General features: G+C 42.0%; 1 protein-coding gene across 4 annotated transcripts; it reads left to right on the plus strand.

Annotated features, from left to right (window-relative positions):
* The first annotated feature begins 592 nt into the window (after positions 1-592).
* Positions 593-17907, plus strand: SMURF1 (SMAD specific E3 ubiquitin protein ligase 1). Of its 4 annotated transcripts, none has more exons than XM_018067271.1 (17): positions 593-687; positions 1117-1225; positions 2072-2205; positions 2322-2387; positions 3193-3268; positions 3636-3889; positions 4718-4802; positions 6873-7019; positions 8265-8469; positions 8771-8874; positions 10306-10420; positions 11389-11567; positions 12417-12554; positions 12930-13050; positions 14500-14701; positions 15488-15572; positions 16264-17907. In XM_018067271.1, the coding sequence occupies exons 1-17, from the start codon at positions 609-611 to the stop codon at positions 16361-16363; spliced, it is 2199 nt and encodes a 732-aa protein (XP_017922760.1). In that variant the 5' UTR covers positions 593-608; the 3' UTR covers positions 16364-17907. The 4 variants fall into 4 exon arrangements, with proteins under 4 accessions (XP_017922760.1, XP_017922761.1, XP_017922762.1 ...); XM_018067272.1 differs by having other exon boundaries at positions 15497-15572; XM_018067273.1 differs by having other exon boundaries at positions 3651-3889.
* Positions 17908-19165: the final 1258 nt, after the last annotated feature.

Below are 19165 nucleotides of genomic sequence, written 5' to 3' on the forward strand. Positions count from 1 at the left end.
GGTGAGTAGAGTTGGAGAGAGGGAATCAGTGTCTCATTTGTGGCTCTTTGAAAGGAAAACTTCTCGATGCAGATTTTTCTTCCAGGATGTTTATTTTTCTCCTGAGTGAGGTCCTGTCATACTTACCCCCAAACCTTGCTGTGTTTACAGATTGCTTTTTCTTTTGTAGGATTCCTCCCATGTCTTGTTTCACCATGTATCCTGTCCCTTTTGTGTGCAAGGAGCAGGAGGTTGCACTGCATTTGATGGGACTTAGCATAGAGGTCTCTTCCAGGAATCCCAGAACTTGAGAATTCAATTTTCTTAGTTCATAAACTGTGTAATCCTTGTTCTAAACTGGATGGATTCTGAAACAACAACAAAAATCTGGTTTAGCATTTATGTAAGCATAAAGTATAGAAAATTAGGAGGTTTCAATGCAAAAGGACATTCATTAAATCTTCTGTGTGTTGTAACAATAGAACTACAGCAGCAAAGGAATTTTTATGTAAATCCATATTCCAATCACAGATAAAGAAAACAATGCTCACATTTAATATTTAGGTGTTTTTTATGAATTATGATCAGGTATTATTTTAACTGATGTGATTACCAGAAAGCTTTGTTTTATGGTCTTAAGATTTCTTTATCTGCTGTTTTGTTTTGCAGTATTATGTGCCAAGAATCTTGCAAAGAAAGATTTCTTCAGTAAGTATGTCCTAATTGTGTAACTTTCTGCTCTGGATTAATCAGATTTGTTTGTAGATGGTGCATTACTGTGGTGGCTCCTCTGTGTGTCATTTGCTCTGTGGTTCCCCTCTTGCAGGAGCACTGCATTACTACATGAGTACATGTAGCTCTGAGTTGTAGGTTGTGTAGAATTTAGGGGTGAAAAGGCTGAGGGCTCCCAAATTCCAGTTGAAGGTCTGGCTGATGATACCACAATCAGTCTGCTGCTCACAGCTCTGTGTTGGAGGGTACCAGTGGCATCCATCTCAAAGACAGGATTAACTAAAATAGTTTTAGGATAATGGCAACTTGCCTTTCTTGGAGGGGGGAGCAGAAGCTCATGCTGGCATTGTCTTAGAAGAACCAAAACAAAGGGCTGTGTTTAATAGCACCTTTTCCCTTCCACAGGACTTCCTGACCCATTTGCAAAAATAGTTGTGGACGGGTCAGGTCAGTGCCATTCCACTGACACTGTGAAGAACACGTTGGACCCCAAATGGAACCAGCATTATGATCTGTGAGTTGGTTGTAAGGTCATAAGTAAACAATATGCCAGAGATTTATCTGGAAGGCAGGGTTGGCACTGCAACTTTATTTTGTGTTAGCAACAGTTGTTCACATTTCATAGAAACACAGAATGGTTTGGTTGGAAGGGACCTTAAAGCTCATCCAGTCCCACGCCCTGCCACGGGCAGGGACACCTTCCACTATCCCAGATTGCTCCAAGCCCTGTCCAGCCTGGCCTTGGACACTTCCAGGGATGGGGCAGCCACAGCTTCTCTGGGCAACCTGTGCCTCACCACCCCCACAGGGAAGAATTTCTTCTTAATATCCCATCTCAGATGGGATATCTTAATATCCTGCCCTCTCAGAGTACTGATTTTTTTCAGCAAAAAAATCACCTGTTAATAAAGGATTGGTACTTTGCTTTTTGGTGTTTCAGTCCAGAAATATTTGCATGTCAGGTACACAACACAAGTGCTTGGAGTGAGCTCTGCTGGAGCAGTGCCATCCAGCTTTTACAGGAGACTGTCCTTGTTGTAATGATTTATTTCCTTAAAGTTATTAGAACCACAAATTCTAAAGTTTTGTCTGTTAATTGACTTGTTGTTTAGCTTTTAATGAGGCTGGCTGTAGTTAAATTCATGCTGCAGCAATATCAATTTCCCATGCTGTGTGAAATCATTGTGCAGTAATTCATTAATAACAGCATTTCGGGCGTAAGCACTTGTGTATTTATAATAAAGAGGCATGACTGATGTACTAAAATGTGTCAGAATTTGTACCAATTACAGCATCGATTCTGTGGAGTAAAAAGAGCTTGTTATTTCTAAAATCACTCTTTTAATATGTATTTTTCTAGGTATGTCGGGAAAACAGATTCCATAACCATCAGTGTATGGAACCATAAAAAAATCCATAAGAAACAGGGAGCTGGCTTCCTGGGGTGTGTCCGACTCCTCTCCAATGCCATCAGCAGGCTAAAAGATACTGGATGTAAGAGCAATTCCTCCCTGGGGTGATCAAGAACCCTCTGTGCCTTGTGCCTGAGTAGTGAATAGTGTTCCCCCCCACCCCTTCCCAGGGCTGATCTTTCCCATTCTCCTTTGCAGACCAGCGTTTGGATCTATGCAAACTCAACCCCACGGACACCGATGCTGTCCGAGGCCAAATAGTGGGTAAGAATGGTCTCAGCTACTTGGTAAATCCCCATGGGGACAAAGGTTGTGTTAAAAAAGAAACCTCTTCTTCTGATTTTAATGAGATTAAGTTACATAACCTGGAAATTTTCCTTGTGCTCCCGTGCAGGAGTTTGTTTCCTCTCAGTTGATGATGGGAAACTGTTAAAAAGAGGGAATGCGTCTGGCAAGGCTTCTGCAGCAGCTCGGGGAGGGTAAATGCCACTGTGAAACTCAAGCATTTGGCCAAGGTGACAGGCAGAGGGAACCATAGGTGGAAAAAAGGAACTGGAGGAGCTAAGAGAAATTTTATAAATTTCTGGTTTAATACTTTTGACTGATGTAACCCATTTCCAAATTTCAGCAAGGCAGTGCTAGTTTTACAGCTAATTCACCCCACGTTTGCTACCCCCACCCAAGCCAAGAGTCTCAGTGATATATAAATGTATTTGGCAAACCCCAAATTCTCACCCTAATGATGACATCTAGTGGTGAACAATTTTTTTCCAGCTTCCCTTTCTGGATCCTCATGAAACCCAGATGTAGAACCTGACATGTTTGATATTTACAGAAATAAACTCAAGTTTTGAGGGGATGAGCTTCTGGTTTCTCTTCTCCTTTTTAAAAAAATCAGTAATGCTTTAAGGTTATAGAAGGAGTTCTGGTAAGTGAAGTGCTCTCCTGAGTAGGATAGAGCTTTCCTTAATATTTTCCCCTGTAAAAATGTGGATTGTTTAGCTTTTTGTTGTTTGTAAGGAAGCAGTTGCTCTTTTATTAACCTGAGTTTGTGGTTTTTTTATTTCAGTCAGTTTACAGACACGGGACAGAATAGGCACAGGAGGTTCTGTAGTAGACTGCAGAGGGCTTTTGGAGAATGAAGGGTAAGGATTGTTTTCTTTGCACTTAATTAGAAAAATGGTTTCTATGTGGAAAGGCTGTAATTAACATGAGAAATATTAAATGTCAGTGTGACTAATATATTGCCCGGGAATATGTATCCACTATCTACTATCAGTTATCCAGAAAGTAAGGATAATTACTTGAAGAAAATAAGCTTAGCTGCTTATGGGTAAGACTTGTGTTTTTTTTGTTACCGGTGCTTGTGGCACTTCCCTGAGAAATTTGGGTATTAAAGCATTAGGAAAACGGCACAAATTGGGTTAAAAGCCACAGTGCTTGACCTAAGGGAGAGAGAGAGAGAAACAGTTATTTCTGCATTCCCTTCTCTTGTGATGGAAACTCTTGAAGTTTCCCCATTTTCAGAACGGTTTATGAAGATTCCGGGCCGGGAAGGCCTCTGAGCTGTTTCATGGAGGAGCCGGCGCCGTACACGGACACGACGGGAGCGGCCGGAGGGGGCAGCTGTCGCTTCGGGGAGTCCCCCAGCCAGGAGCAGCGGCTGCAGGCGCAGCGGCTCCGCACCCCCGAAGTCAGAGCCCACGTGCAGACCCCCCAGAACAGGCCCCACGGGCACCAGTCGCCCGAGCTGCCCGAAGGCTACGGTAGGAGGGTCCCACGGCTGGACACGCTGAAGCCTTTTTAATTTTTCTGAAGATTTCAGAGAAACAAACAAAACAAAACCAAAAAAAAAACCCTCCAGTTTTAATACACGGAAGGGGGTTTACCTGTTAAAACAAGCAGCATCCACGTGCACCTCGTGGACTGTGTTTTGGAAGAGGAACTGAGCAGTGCAGATGGGAGTCTGAGCCTGGCTAATTATCGGGCTGTGCCAGGGTACACTGAGGGGTTGGTGGTAAATTAAACATGAGGTTGTGGTATGATGCTGGTGCAGAGGATTCACTGCTAATCTTGGCTGTGTATCCGGGGAGAACGAATGTAAAGAGCTCTTTAAACTAGAGCAGTATAATGCTATTTTTTCCTTCCCCCTTGGCATGTTGTGTAGGTTCGAGCCCACGTTTGAGAAGAGATGAGGAAAATATAAAAGCAACAAAGCAGCCAGTAGTACAGAAGATTAGGGAGGATGGGATTAAGGAGAATCTAAATCACAGAAAAGAACACAGCAAATCTAGGAGTAAAGAAATCTAGTTTGGGGGTTTGGGTTGTCTCAAAATCTAAAAATAAAAACATCAGCTAAAACATGTTGGTGCATGGATCTGTGAGTTTCAAAAGAATGCTGAAATGTGTAGTCAGAGCAAATTTTAGAAGGACAAACCAGTCCATTCTGCCAGAGATCAGGGGGATGGCTCCAGTGCTTTCTCCTACATCTGACAAACAAAATATTTCTAATGGCTTTAAACTGTTTATTCAGATTTTTTTTCAAGATTTGTAATTTAAAACAATCTTTCTTCTTTTTTTTTTTTTTTTAATAGAGCAAAGAACAACGGTACAGGGACAGGTTTATTTTTTGCACACACAGACTGGAGTTAGCACATGGCATGACCCAAGGATACCAAGGTATGTATTTATAGTTAAAAGTCAGGGGGATTTTGGGATATGTGTGTGTGACAGGATGCTGGATCTTTGCTCTGTGAAATGGGCTGTCTAAATTTAAAGGGGGAACTCCCAGCAGAAGAGTAATTTTGGATCTTTCTAATTAAGTTTTCGCCAGAGATCAAGGATTACTCTTTTTGAAAGAAAAAATTATTTGTTTGTAAATCATGTAAAACAAAAGGAGGGAAATATGTAGCCCTTCAGGAATTCCTGTTTGAAAAATTCTTCTTAAAATGTCGATGTGACTGTGGTTTTTGGTGAAGCTACAAATCTCTGAATCTTACCTACTTTTTTGTATGAAAACAGTTTGGACTGCAAATTGAAGAAAAAAATGTCTACTTTCTTAAAATAATTGTTTCTTGAGTATTGAACTTGCAACTATTGCTTTATTATTGCTCACTTACGTGTAACTGAAGCAGAGATTGTTATATTTAAACTTGGAGTTGAGGTTTTTTATGCTTTAGGCCAGTGATTTGCAGCTGGAAAATTGAATCCTTCACATGATTAATTTAACAAAGCCTCTTTAAACCTTAACCTGCAATTAATCCAGGACTTTGTAAGCAAGGTCTGGTGCTCTTCCTTGAGGAGCTCTGGATCTGGGCTGTTCCATGGACCACCTGCACACCAGATTCAAGAGTAAAACAATAAGTTTGTAACTCTCAGCTGCTGCACTGCCTGGATAATACAGGAGTGTGATACAGGATATTAGAGAAATGATATAAAGTAGTGCAGGCAGAAGTGTTGATAAAAGCACAGTGTATAGAAGGAAATGAAAAATAAAGCTGAGAGAGAGGCAGAAAATAGCTGATGTTAGATTAGCTGGTATTGTTGGGAAAAGAAATGATAGTGCTTGTTCATTTGTGTCACTCCTGTCAGGCTTTTTGCCCAAAGCCTTGTCTCTTCTTCAAGTGATCTGTTCAGCCTAATGAAAGGTTCTGCTGCTTCTCTGCCCAAATCCCAGAGCCAGGGTTTCAGGACCAGCAATATAAGTGGGCACAGCAGTGTCTTGTGAGTCACAGGTCACACTTATTTTAGTTAAAGGTGACTCCTTCTACCGGCTTGTGGTGCAAAAACCTAACCTTGGCATTCAGCAGAGATGTAGGTTAAAACTTGCTGCAGTCAGATCTCTGCAGTACTTTCAGATGCACAGCTGATCACAGCAAATGGTTCCAACCATAATCTTCTTTAAGGAGCCTAACAAGGGCTTGTCTGTCTGCCTGTGTATCCCCTTGGCTTATACTCACTGTGACACCAAGGAACCTCCGGTGTACAAAGCATTTCTACCTTTCTAAAGCCTCTCAGTTAACTCATTTATGCAGAAGTTGCATGGTTAGATTTAGGTAAGGAAATACATTAAGTGCTGCCTTCAACCCTGAATCCATGCCAGCTGTCTGGAGAATGCTTTACTTAACAATAGTTTTTGTGCCTAAAAATAATCCTCGGGTTTCCTTCCTCCCTTTTCTTGCCACTATTAGTGTTTCCCTCTCTTAGGGAACTGGAGCCTAATTTTCAATTTCTTAGATGTAAATACATCCTACATACTGAGTTCAAACACTACCTGGAAGTGATACCTGAAATTTATTTAGGGTGAAAGGGGTGAATTTGTTGGTAAAGCCTTACTATAAGTGATTTATCAGTCAAATAGTTAGGATTGAGGGTTCTTCTGTCTAACTTCAGAGGTGATTTTTATTTTTTAAGTGACCTTAGTATTTGGCTGCTTTAGCCTCTAACTGATGGGGTGTTTGGAGACTTTGGTTGGTGCAGAGGCCTTTGTTTAATTGTTTGGTTTTCTGCACATGGGTCTCATTAGCGTTAATGGGAATGTTTCTGTGAAATTTTTGCTGTGGAAAAAAAAAGTCTTTTCCTCCTTTTACAGCCCTCAGAGTCCCTGTCAACACCTAAATGTGTTCTGTCCTTCCCAAGACTTCCATGGCCTCACTGAGCACCAAATTCATTCCTCCTGCCCCCTCTGTGTGAAGTGGTTTCATCTTAACTTCAGATGTGCATTAACATCTTGTTTGCTTTTCTCTTTAGAGACCTTAACAGTGTGAATTGTGATGAACTGGGACCTCTGCCCCCAGGCTGGGAAGTCAGAAGTACAGTTTCAGGAAGAATATATTTTGTAGATCACAACAACAGAACCACACAATTCACAGATCCACGACTACATCACATCATGAAGTAAGAGTCTTGCCTGATAAATAATTCCTGTCTGGTTTGGATTCTTAAACCGTGAATTTTAGCTACAGTTTGAGAGTCATGGGGAGCTGAAAACCTGAATGATAATGATGCTGGGGAACAGATGCAACCAGTGCTGTACTCAGGGTCTGAGCATTGGTCCTCAGTGCTGGTTTTATCAAAGTTTTTTGCAGAAACTCTTCAGAAAGGTTTTGACTCTGCTCAGGTTTAAGGGAGACCTTGCTTATTTTGGCACAGCACTAATCTCTTTAAGCTGGCTTGACAAAATTTCCCCCAGCAGTGCTGGAGCAAATGCACAGTTCTGGAATTGCTGGGGTGTGGGGTCGAGGGTCTGCCAGGGGTTCCCCATCACTCAGTTCTTGCCTGTGTGGATGAGCAGTTCTAGCTCTGTGCTGATTGTGCTGGACCTGGACTGGCTCAGTGTTCCCTGGAGCTCCAGACAACAGGAATATAAAACCAGCTGGAGTGTGGTCAACTGGTGCTGTGCACAGCCAGTTGGGGTTTAGCAGGATTTAGTAAGATCAAGCTCTGCATCATGCAAAGGCAGCTGAACTATTGTGGAACTGACCCTGGAAGCAGTGCTGCTTGTGCCCAAGATCAGACTTTTCCTGGATCTGACTTGCCTGTGCTTGAAACCAGCTGGGGAATCTCTGTAGCTGAAAAGTAATTGCTTCACAACCCAAATAAAGCACTGATGGATAAGGATAGTTGAATGTATGAAGCTGCAGCTATTTGGGACAAGTACATCTTTTTTTTTTTGGCACCCATAGATGCAGTATTTTTACTGTGTTGGAATCCCCAGCCTCATTTTACATGGAGCTGGAATAAAATTAGTTGCAGTTGTTAGACAGTTCCATTTATAAAGCTGTTGTTTGTTCCATTAGAGATCTCTTTTTGTGTTAAGCTCTTGAAAGTTGTCTCCATATGGGAGAATGCCACACAGATTTAGTCAGCATTCAGTGATCATGCTCCACAACCTTCCACAGTTTATTTGCCTATAAAAATGGAGCTCAAAAATGCTGAAACTCTTTATTTTAAATACCTGTGTTCCTTACATCCCTGAATGTTTGGGTAATGATGCTACACAAATTACTTAATTAAAAAATTAGAAAATTAAAAAATTCACCTGAATACACACTTGGGAAGCTTAATGAGTTCTTCCATCATTGTTTTACATATCCCTTATTGTTATGCTTCCAGAATAAACATTTTCCTTTTCTTTCAAAGCCATCAATGCCAGCTAAAAGAGCCCAGCCAGCAGCCTTTGCCAGCTCCAAATGAGGGATCACTGGAAGAGGGGGAGGAGTTGCCTGCACAGAGATATGAAAGAGATTTGGTACAAAAGTTGAAAGTCCTTAGACATGAGCTCTCTCTTCAGCAACCTCAGGCTGGTCACTGTCGGATTGAAGTATCCAGAGAGGAAATATTTGAGGTATTTCATTTGTTTTACTACTAAGAGCAGGTTTTGTCACCCAAGAATTCAGTAAAACTGTATGTTGGTTATAGCAAGTCTTCTCATGAGAGGGGGAGTGAATCCCACTCCCCACGTGGTGCAGAGTTGTCATTGGAGTTTGCTCCAGACTGGCACTCAAGCACAATCATGTCTTCTGTTGTTGAGTAACAATCCGTGTATTACAGAAATGCAGAAATTTTAATTGCAGTATTACAGAAATCTTAATAGACTTAATTACAGTGAGGAAATAAAATATCTAATTGTACAAATCCCCCCACAGGAATCCTACCGTCAGATAATGAAGATGAGGCCAAAGGACTTGAAAAAGAGGCTTATGGTGAAATTTCGAGGAGAGGAAGGCCTGGACTATGGAGGAGTAGCAAGGTGAGATTTGGGGGTTTGTCTGACACTTTTTAACTGTAAAATTGTCCTTTAAGTTCCCTGTGGCTGATACCATTCCCTTTTGAGTTATCTGTTAATGGTGTGTGTAAGTCATTTGTGGTGTATTTTACAGGCAGAGGTTGTAGCTTCGGTCTTTGTATCATGGTAGATTGGAAAAGTGCAAGTTTATGATTTAATAGTTGTCCCACTGAAAGTCATGAAACTGGAAAGTGTGATCAGCTCAGATTGTGAGGTCTCTCAGGAGGTGTCCAGACTCTGAAGTCAGATCCGGGTCATGGAAACCGTTTAGTTAAACACACCTTTCTGATTTCCAGGGCACATTCAGGAGAGCCCTCTGATCTGTTGGAGCAGCAGTGGAGATGAACTGATCCCAAACAAAGGCTAAAATTTTAGCGAGGACTTGCCTCCCTCTTAAAAATAACAATAATTCCCTGCGGGTGCCTCAGATCTGAGGTTCTGGAGCTGATTGTAGCATCAGTGAAACGCTCACCTTTGTGGTGGCTCAGGTGCTTTGTGTACATTCACTGAGAAATTTCTCAAATCCACAAAGGCTGCATTGCCCACTTAGGTGTCCTTCAGTAATCAATCCCTGGACAAAGGAAAGAAGCTGGAACATTCTGAGCTGCCTTACCCGAGGCAACCTTGGGTGGCTCCAGTGTTGGCATCCTGTTGCCCTGATGTCTTTCGTAATTGCCCATTAGTTGCAACTGAGTCTTTCAGATCAGTACAGCTCCACTTCTAAGCATTAAAATGGATATTTCTCTCAGAATATTTTGGACCTGGGATGAGTGTCCAAATTTAACAACAAAGAGGTATTTGTCAGGGTGAGGTGGAAGGTCAGAAATAGCTTTAGTTCCATTCTGGTCCTTGTGTGTTACTGAGAGAATTTACCCAACCCTTCCTCTTTGGTCTCCATCTCTTCTGGCCTCTGCTGAAAGCAGAGATTCTCTAGTCACCAAACTGGAGGGAAAACAGCTTTTCTAAAGATCACCAGTGATTGAACTGATTCTAAACAACAGATTTTTGGAATACTTCTTTATCCCGTACAGGTTGCAGGGGAGCAGATCGTGTAGGCTGCAAATAGCTGAACTCTGTACAAAGTCAGGATCTTTTTGGAAGCCTGTGTTGTTCAGACTCAATTAGTTGATGGCATTGTCTGACAGTTTGCTGTAGCTTCTCTAATTGATGATAATCCCTTCAGTGCTTCTAACCTAAACCAAGTCTGCCTGTGAGTGGAACAGGACACTCTGGGTTTTTAATCATACCTTTTTGATCTGCAAATGGAGGGCAAAATCAGAATGATCTGATTTTGAAATAAGCATTTCACAACTGATAATTCACAATAATTGTGTTATCTGAAACTTAAGTGGAAGTTGCACCCTTCTAAATTTTTATTTTTTTTTTTTGGGGCAGAGAGTGGTTGTATTTGCTGTGCCATGAAATGTTGAATCCCTATTATGGACTCTTCCAGTACTCCACAGATAATATTTACATGCTGCAAATCAATCCAGACTCTTCTATCAATCCTGTAAGTAGTAATTTCTGAGTGACATTCCTGCTTTAACAGATGTCCCCTGCAGTGTTTTATAGCTGTTCTTCCACGAAAAGAGTTTAAACTGGAGGGTGAAGCAGAATAAGGTGGTGTTAATGTTTTATATTGATATGGTATGGAGCAGAGGGGTTTTGTTCAGAGATTAAAAACATGATAAAGGAGGTGTCCTTTGATCAGTACCTGATTTCTTTGAGACTCCTCAGTACTGATTGGGATGCACAGTGATTCTGAGAAGACAAGACACAGATGAAATTCATCTCACTGTGAGCAGTTGGTTGTGCACACAGCATTGCATTCCCAGCAGTGCCCACCCCGTGACTTTTGGGGATGTATCCATTGCTTGCCCTTTCTCAGCTACACTCCTGTGCTTGCTTTTTTTCTTACTGGAGGATTTATATTGATGCAGACCCTAAAAGGAGCAGCAGTTCCGTATTAGTAGAGGGAATTCTTCCTGACATGACATTTCCTGACATTTGCACTGGAAGATGAGGGAGATTGGAAGAATGTCAACCATAGGACTTACACCTCAGTTTTCAAAAGTCAGTCTAAAAGGAACATGAAAGGAATGAAGGAAACAAGCACGTGGCCTGCTTCCTCAAGAGCAAATACGTTTTGATGGTTAAACAAAGAATAAACTAATTTGTTTGGAATTGTCATATCTTCTTGGATCCTGGGGATTTTACAGGGATTTTCTTTTTCCAAGTTTTGCCCTTTGAGAGGTCTAGAGTCCAGTTTATTAATTAAGTAATGCACAGAGAGTTGTTTGAGGTATTTAATCATTTTGGTTGTGTTATGAGGGCAAACACTGTCTCTCCTCCTGCCTGGAGGGTTGCAGGATGTACTGAACATTCCACCGAGGGCTCAGGTGGAGCCACAAGATGTCAGTGTCTTCCCAGAGGCTGATTCCCTTTCCTCTCTCTCCAACCTCTCCTCTCTCCCTGCAGGACCATTTGTCTTATTTCCATTTTGTGGGTCGGATAATGGGTCTGGCTGTGTTCCATGGACACTATATCAACGGGGGCTTCACGGTGCCCTTTTACAAGCAGCTTCTGGGGAAGCCCATCCAGCTCTCTGACCTGGAGTCTGTTGACCCAGAATTACACAAAAGCTTAGTCTGGATCTTGTAAGTACTGCATTTGTCAACAGTCTCACTGTGGAGAAAATGGGGTAGAGTTTGTTGGCAATAGTGAGATAACACTTTACAGAAAATATTTGCAAAAACCTGTAATGGTGGTGATCTGTACAAAATCATTAAACTACTGCTTCCGTGTCAGAAAGCTCAAGGTACTTGAGGAAAAGTTCTCATTGCAAACTCTATATTCACTCACCTTGCAGTGAAGTAGATACTAAATTGTTAAACATTGCATGGGTGTGGTAGAATATAACATTAGCAAAATCCAAACTTGGGACAGAGCTCTGAGGGGAAGTACCACTGCCTTCAAAAGAAAACCAGCTTCAATTAAAATTAAAATAAATGGAAGTAATTTGGGCTTCTATATGCTTACAGCTCAGAACAAAATCCAACATTCAGTGTAGCTTTGGGACTCTTCAGCACTGCTTTGCATTCCCCCAATTTCTTTTCCTAAATGCTGTTTGAATTTTGTGTTTGAAGTTACTGATGATGTTGAGTTCACAGCGTGTGATCTCTTCCCTAATCTCACTGATATGTGACAGCAGATCAGATTCCTGCTGGGTTTATGTATATGTGTGTGGGAGGGTTCTGTGTATCTGGTTTTATTCATTATCCTGAGTTCTGCTAGAGTTAGATGGATGTCCCATATCTGATGAGGCTCTTCAACGTGCTCTAACCTATACAGAAATAGGTGATTGTGGCAATATTCCTCTCGTGTGTGAAATGCAGATGGGTTTAGCTTGAAGACTACCTAAGTGTTCAAATACCTGTCAGCATCACCACTGAGAGTTACCAAAATATTAAAAATAGTAAGTTTACCCTCTGTCTGTCTGTTCCCAGAGAGAATGACATCACCCCTGTCCTGGACCATACTTTCTGTGTGGAACACAACGCTTTCGGGAGGATTTTACAGCATGAACTCAAACCAAATGGCAGGAATATTCAAGTGACAGAAGAGAACAAGAAAGAATATGTCAGGTATTGCAGAGCAGAAAGACATCCTGCCAATGTAGTGGAAAGGAGGTAGTAAACAGATTCATTTTTTGTATAGAGTGAGATTAGTGAAATGAGTATTTTGGGTGGAAATACCTGAGTCATAAATGACATGAATGTTTTCACACAATGCACTATTGTATTGCCTGGGAGGATGAAGCTGTGAACTGTACACTGGTTTTTCTGTTGATGGTGCAATAATTGTTGATGGTGCAAAGAACCGATAAGCACTTCTTTCGTAATACAAAATGTGTGTATTAAAACAAGTTTCTTTGTAAAATGAGCATTTCCCAGCTCTACTGCAAATATCCCAGTCCCATCCAGCTCATCATCCCTGACTTTTTCTTCCCCCCACCACAGGTTGTATGTGAACTGGCGGTTTATGAGAGGAATAGAGGCACAGTTCCTGGCTCTGCAGAAAGGTTTTAATGAACTTATTCCTCAACATCTCCTTAAGCCTTTCGACCAGAAGGAACTTGAGGTATGTTTTATCCACATGGAGTATTTTTTTTGTTACTTGTTTGATCCACAATCAAGCACTGATTAAAAAAAGCCAAACCAACCAAGGGAAAAAAAACCACCACAAAACTTATTCCAATTTACATACCAGAAAGCAGGGTATTTGTTTAACCAAACCCTCTGTGGTTTATTTTAGACATTCTTTGGATTAATATTATCGAGAGGGCTACTTAAACAGGGAAAGACAAATACACCATGGTGTCTGTGCAAGGACTAATGCTCAAGGCAGGTGGTCTGAACAGGGAGGGAGCACTGCCAGTTTGAGGAATTGTTGGCAAGACCTGACATGTTACCTACCCCAGGACTTGCTTTGTCCAGTAACTTTTCATGCATGGCTGTTTCTATATGCACACAGGACATGGTTTACAGGGACTAAAATAGAAGGGTAGAGCATATACAAAAGGAAATAATTGTTTTATTATTAAATCCTGAGCTGCAGAAGGCTCTTAAAGTAATACCTGTTTTCTTTGGGTTTACCTTTTTAAAAAAATAAGGCAACTTGTGGAATAGCAAGCATTTGTGGTATTGGAGCTTTGTGCTAGTCAGTCATTCATTTTGATTAATCCCACAAAGTTATTGCATTCCATTTGCTTAAAAAGGCAGATTAGAAATCCATTAAATATTTCAATACTGTCCACGTCAGAACAGTCACAACTGTCCTGATTATGTGCACAAGTGTAAGTGGGTGCTGCCTTGGTGGCACATCAAGGCTGCTGCTGAATGGCAGCTCTCAGAAATGTGATCCTCAGTATGGAACAGTATGGGGAAATTTAGAATATGACATGTTTTGTTTTGAGGGATGAAGTTTTCTCTGTGTCTTTTATTTTCGTTGATGGGGAGGTGGTTAGATTTCCTTTTTTTATTTTTTTGCAACCTGGCATTATCTGGAAAAGAGATTGAAGTGATATGTCTGGTGTGTGTCAGAGCCTCTCACAAATGGCGGCAGAAAACAGATGAAAAGTTTCTGTAGTTTGGTGTGGAACAACAAAGCAGCTCAGATGTTCCCACAAACCGAGCAGGATTCTGTCATAGCTGTTATTGGCACCTCTGGGACAATCCTGCATAGGACAATGATGCTGTGTCAGGCAGCAGATGGCTTGTCTTCTTCCAGGTTTGTGCTGTACCCTCATAAAGAGAGGCTGTACCTTTCAGGTAACATAGATTTAATAAAGCAGGTCTTGCATGGCCCTCTGACTCTACTTCCTTGTGAAAAGTTCTGGTGCTGGTAATTCATTGCAGTTAAACTCAAAGATTTACTGCCTGTCCTATACTGGCTTGGAGTGCTACCTTGCACCAAAAAGCTGCTTGAAGCACCTAAACAATTCCAGGCTTCACGTGACGTGGTTGGATGTGTGTTTTTATAACCGTGCAATGACTCCGAATGTTAAAGTGCTTTCTAATCTTCCAACAGCTCATCATAGGAGGGCTGGATAAGATAGACCTGAACGACTGGAAGTCCAACACCCGCCTAAAGCACTGCATGGCAGACAGCAACATCGTGAAGTGGTTCTGGCAGGCGGTGGAGACCTTTGATGAGGAGAGGAGGGCCAGGCTGCTGCAGTTCGTGACGGGGTCGACGCGTGTCCCACTTCAAGGTTTCAAGGCTTTACAAGGTGACTGATGTGGAGGCCGAGTTAATCTGGGGGGGGGGAAAGAGATAAAAGCCATGTGGTATTTACGGGCCCCTTGTAAAGTATCAGAGTAAGGCTGATACTTAAGCACTTTGCAAACTTCCAAGCCTGAGAGCAGAGTTACATGTGTCAGCAGCTCTGGGGCTGCCCGACATTGCGGGAGGGAAGCTGGTAAATCTGTTACCATGCGGCGCTTTGGCTCCTCAGTGTCCTCCAGTGCTGTGGACTGATGTTAAAATCATTGCATGCAAACATCCACGTGAATATAGAGCTGACTGAACGACTTTTTCATGTGAGAATTGTACTCCCTTCTTAGTTTGGCAACAAACCATTGGACTTTAAAGCAAGTTCCTGGAAGTCGCAGGTTTTGTCATTGAAAAGGTGGCAGTGCCTTGGCTGTTGTGCTCTCCTGATCACATTCCATTTGTTGGCTGACAGTAAATTGATGGTCAAAATTAAAATATGTAGTTGTGGTTTACAAGGAAAACCTTCTTGCACTTCAGTCTTTTCATTTTTGAAGGTGCAATTTTGTTAATACCAAATTTAGCAGCTTTCCAAACTATCAGTCTGCACATTTATTGTCTTGAGCAGCCCTATTGCATCTGCCATCCCTTCATCAGCTGCAAATATCTCTGCAGATTTAGCCCAGGGCATACATGGGTTTGCAGCTGGAACTGTAATTTCCTCCCTTGCCTTTTTATAAGCAGCAAAATTTGTGTGTGTGAATGATGTTTTGTTGAAGTGCATTAACTAGAATGTCTGTCTAAGGTTCTACAGGCGCTGCAGGACCCAGACTGTTTACCATCCATTTAATAGATGCAAACACAGACAACCTTCCAAAAGCCCACACTTGGTAAGATGGAAACACTGTACAGCAGTGCTTGCTCTCCATTTGTCTTGATTTAAAGGAGTCATCTCTATTTGTACTGGGTATGGATTAGCCATGGGATACACATGGATGACTCCAGGTGTGCTCTGTTAGCTTGGAAATATCTGTACTCTGCAGTCAGCAAAATAATTTCCTTTTCTTAAAACTTGATTTGTCTTCTCTGCTCTCTGTGGTTTTCATTTATCCCTGAGTTGATTATTCTGGATAGCAAGACATTTGTAAGTTTATTTCTTTATTACAAAGCTACATCCTTGTCAGATGTCAGACGTCAGGAGCTCGTGCTGTTGGTGCAGTATAGGCACAGCCTGAGCCCTTGCACGGAAATCTCACTCCATCAGAGGCAGGAAATGGTTTCAGCAGCAGCACAGACTGTCTGCAGGCAGGGCAGGGAGCAGCCCTGCCTCATGTCTTGCTTTATTTGCGAGTCTCATGCATCGGCCTCCTCCTCTTCCTCCTCCTCCCAAATGCTTCCCTATTAAGCTGTGCATTCCTGCTGCAGAAATAGCTGGTTTTCATCTCGTCTCCTTTGGCCACTGAAGTGGCTGAGGCTTTCTTTGAGTTTTCACAAGTTCTATCTATATGTAGCTGCTCCAGCATTTTTTTCCCCCCCAATAAATATTTCAGATTCACCAGTGTGTTGTTATTTCCCCTGCAGCTTTAACCGGATCGACATTCCGCCTTATGAGTCATATGAGAAGCTTTATGAGAAGCTGTTGACAGCTGTGGAAGAGACATGTGGGTTTGCTGTCGAGTGAAAAAGCAACCAAAGGAAACAGATGCTAGCTCATGGACCACCAAATCAAAAGCTAGAAGAAGCTTGCTGTGAACTTCCTGCTAAGCTGTCTGAAGCATCAGAACTCTGACAACTTAGAGATGGGGCTGTTTCCCTTCCGCCGCTGGTGGATGAGGGGTGGGGGGTCGGGGCTTTTGTTGGTGGTTCCCAACTCTGTTTTCTCCCCTTTGTTACAATAACCCCTTCCCTCTTCTTCCATCCTCCCCCCTCCCCCCGAAACGAAATGCAGCCAAGTTCAGCATTTGGCTTTGGTTACACAGGATATTCTGCTAGATTTGTAACACATATTGTGATAGAGTGAGCGACCTGTGGGGTTTTTTAATAGGAGAATCAAAGTCTAATTAGGAATGAGCTTAATTTGCTGAGAACTTGCAACGGGGTAGGTGCACCTGGTTAGTTTGTCTTAAATCAAACTTGAGCCTTTGTAGAGTCCAGCAGGTGCAGAGTGTCTGACTGGCACCAGAATTTGCATTGCACATTTTAAACACCTGTTTAAAAAGTAAAACTTCTAGCAGAAAATACCTCCATATGAACACTTAACTGAAAGGTAAAGAAATCCAAGTTCTGCCTTAGCAGGAAGCTCCCAGTGGAAGCTGTGGCTCACCTTGAGAAAAGTGAAGGAATCTGAGACAGCTTAAATGGTATTGAATGGTTTCTTTTTTGGTTGTCCTGGCTGAAATCTAATTGTTTTGCACATGAAAACAATTATTTCCTCCTGCAAAATTACTTTCTATAATTTGTTCAGATGTAAGTAGGTTGCAGAGAAGCCTTGTGAGGAGGAGACAGAGGATAAAGATCCGCTCAGTCCCAGAGCTGTGATTTCTGTGCCACTGTTTTACCCGAGATGCATTTGCCTGACTTTAAATTCTAAAGACTCACATGGAAATCACTAAAAGCCAAGTTAACAGAGCAAACTTCTGCTTCAAATTTTTTGGCCTTGGGAAAGGTTTATTTGGAGGTCGAGGTAAAAGGTGAACTATATAGTGAGTACATTTCAAATGTTATGGAAAGCTATTGGAAGAATTTATGACTTCAGTTCTGTAGGGATGAAAATTTCTCCAGAGAGCCATATAAGGCTATTTTTTCAAATATCTGAAACTAATATTAAAAGGTTTGATCTCTAACACGGGGGAAACAAAAGCAAATCAAATACCTGAATCACTAACATTTTTTCCACTTTGCACACCAAGACGAGACAGTATTTTAACAAATAACACGGCTTCAGAGAGACCCAGTTATCTATCAAACATGTCTAGACCTAAGTCAAGCAGACTTGCTTGTATAGGATTTTTCTTCTTTGGCAAGCCTGATATTTAGAGAGATTCATTACTGAAACATTTAACAGATGTTATGTTTATGGAATAGTGCATTGAAATTCAGCTGTGGGTAAGAGATCGTTCTTAGGAGACGTCTACTGGAATACTTCTATTTTGTCTTTTTTTAATTGAATTTGATAATAGCTTTAAACTGTGATAGGACAGAAAGTAGACACGTGTCAAAACCCTGGCATCTTTCTCTGTTTTGTTTGTTTGTGGTTTTCTTTTTGCCATTGACCATAATTCTTGTGATTTGCTGTTGGGAGTAAGGGTTGCATCGGAGGTTTGAAATTGTACCATACAGTGAGATTTGCAGGGGGTGGCTGAAGATGCTCATCCTGCAAGACTCTACAGGAGAGACCTGTTCAGACCCATGTTCTATAGGGATCTTTTGGCACTTGGGGACCAGTTTCTGCAGTTCTGGTTGTTGGGACGTAAATGAAACCACACAATTCTTGCAGAGAAGAGAGGAAATGCAACTGTGGCAGAGAGCACCCGTGTGGTCTCGGGTTGAGCAGCAGAGTCCCCACAGCCCAGGCTTTTTCCAAATGGCTTCGAAGTCAGACCTGTTCATAGAGTGTATTTAATCCTTTCAGTACGTTTGAATGTGCAATAAACCAGTCAGATAGGAAAAATGCAAAATGGATTATTGCCCAAAAGCTTTGCATGCAGTCTCATGTGGATTTTTCACTAAAGGAGTTTAAAGACCCCAAACCCAGATACTAAAGGCCAGCCCTAACAAAAATCTATCACACAAGCTCTACCTGCAGCACAAGTGGCTCTGTGCAAACCAAGCAAGGTGAAGGGAAAAGTCCTTGATTTGGAGATCTGTAGGTCAAGTAGCTTTATGTCAATGACACAGTTGGCATATGATAGTTCCTAATGTCTTTGCTAGGTCAGTGTTTTATTGAATGCACAACATAAGATTAGGCAAGGATTGTTGTTCCGAGAAGTCCGTCTGTTTTTTGCTGTATTTTAAAGCCCTTGTCAAGGTACCTCCTCCATGCCGACGGTGACGAGAATGGGGCACTGTCTTTTTAATTATTTCAGTTCTCTTTCCAACAGCTTCACCACCTCTCCCATCGTGTTGTCTTTGCAATTTCGTGCCACTTCAGTGACGACGAAGACATTTTCTGTCTTGTTCTGTACGTGCGTTTGAGGCAGGCCTTAAAGCTGGTTGGGTGGATGGAGGAGCAGCAAGAAGCGAGGCAGAGAGGGTTTGGAGCCATGGCTTGTTCTTCCTGAGGCCAGTTCCGAGGCCAGGGAAGGACGGAGTGCAAACAGGAGTTTGTGTGGCTTGAGCCAGCGGCTCCCGGAGGTCTCGGATAACCTCAGCTGTCTGAACTGGTGTGTCCATTCCCACTCGGTCTGCCAGCACTTGAACTGGTTGTTAACTTCTCAAACTTGCCCAAAGAATAACATCGAGTCCGGTGTCCATTTTGTCATTC

This window comes from Manacus vitellinus, unplaced genomic scaffold, assembly GCF_001715985.3.
Source record: "Manacus vitellinus isolate BGI_N305 unplaced genomic scaffold, ASM171598v3 scaffold_12_pilon, whole genome shotgun sequence".
Taxonomy (NCBI): Eukaryota; Metazoa; Chordata; class Aves; order Passeriformes; family Pipridae; genus Manacus; species Manacus vitellinus.

Bases quoted from the DNA above. Each gene is read 5' to 3' on its own strand.
- SMURF1 (XM_018067271.1), top strand. From the start codon at position 609: ATGGTCTTAAGATTTCTTTATCTGCTGTTTTGTTTTGCAGTATTATGT. The intron at 1,226-2,071 runs GTGAGTTGGTTG...GTATTTTTCTAG, and splicing joins TGGAACCAGCATTATGATCT to GTATGTCGGGAAAACAGATT. The intron at 8,470-8,770 runs GTATTTCATTTG...ATCCCCCCACAG, and splicing joins CCAGAGAGGAAATATTTGAG to GAATCCTACCGTCAGATAAT.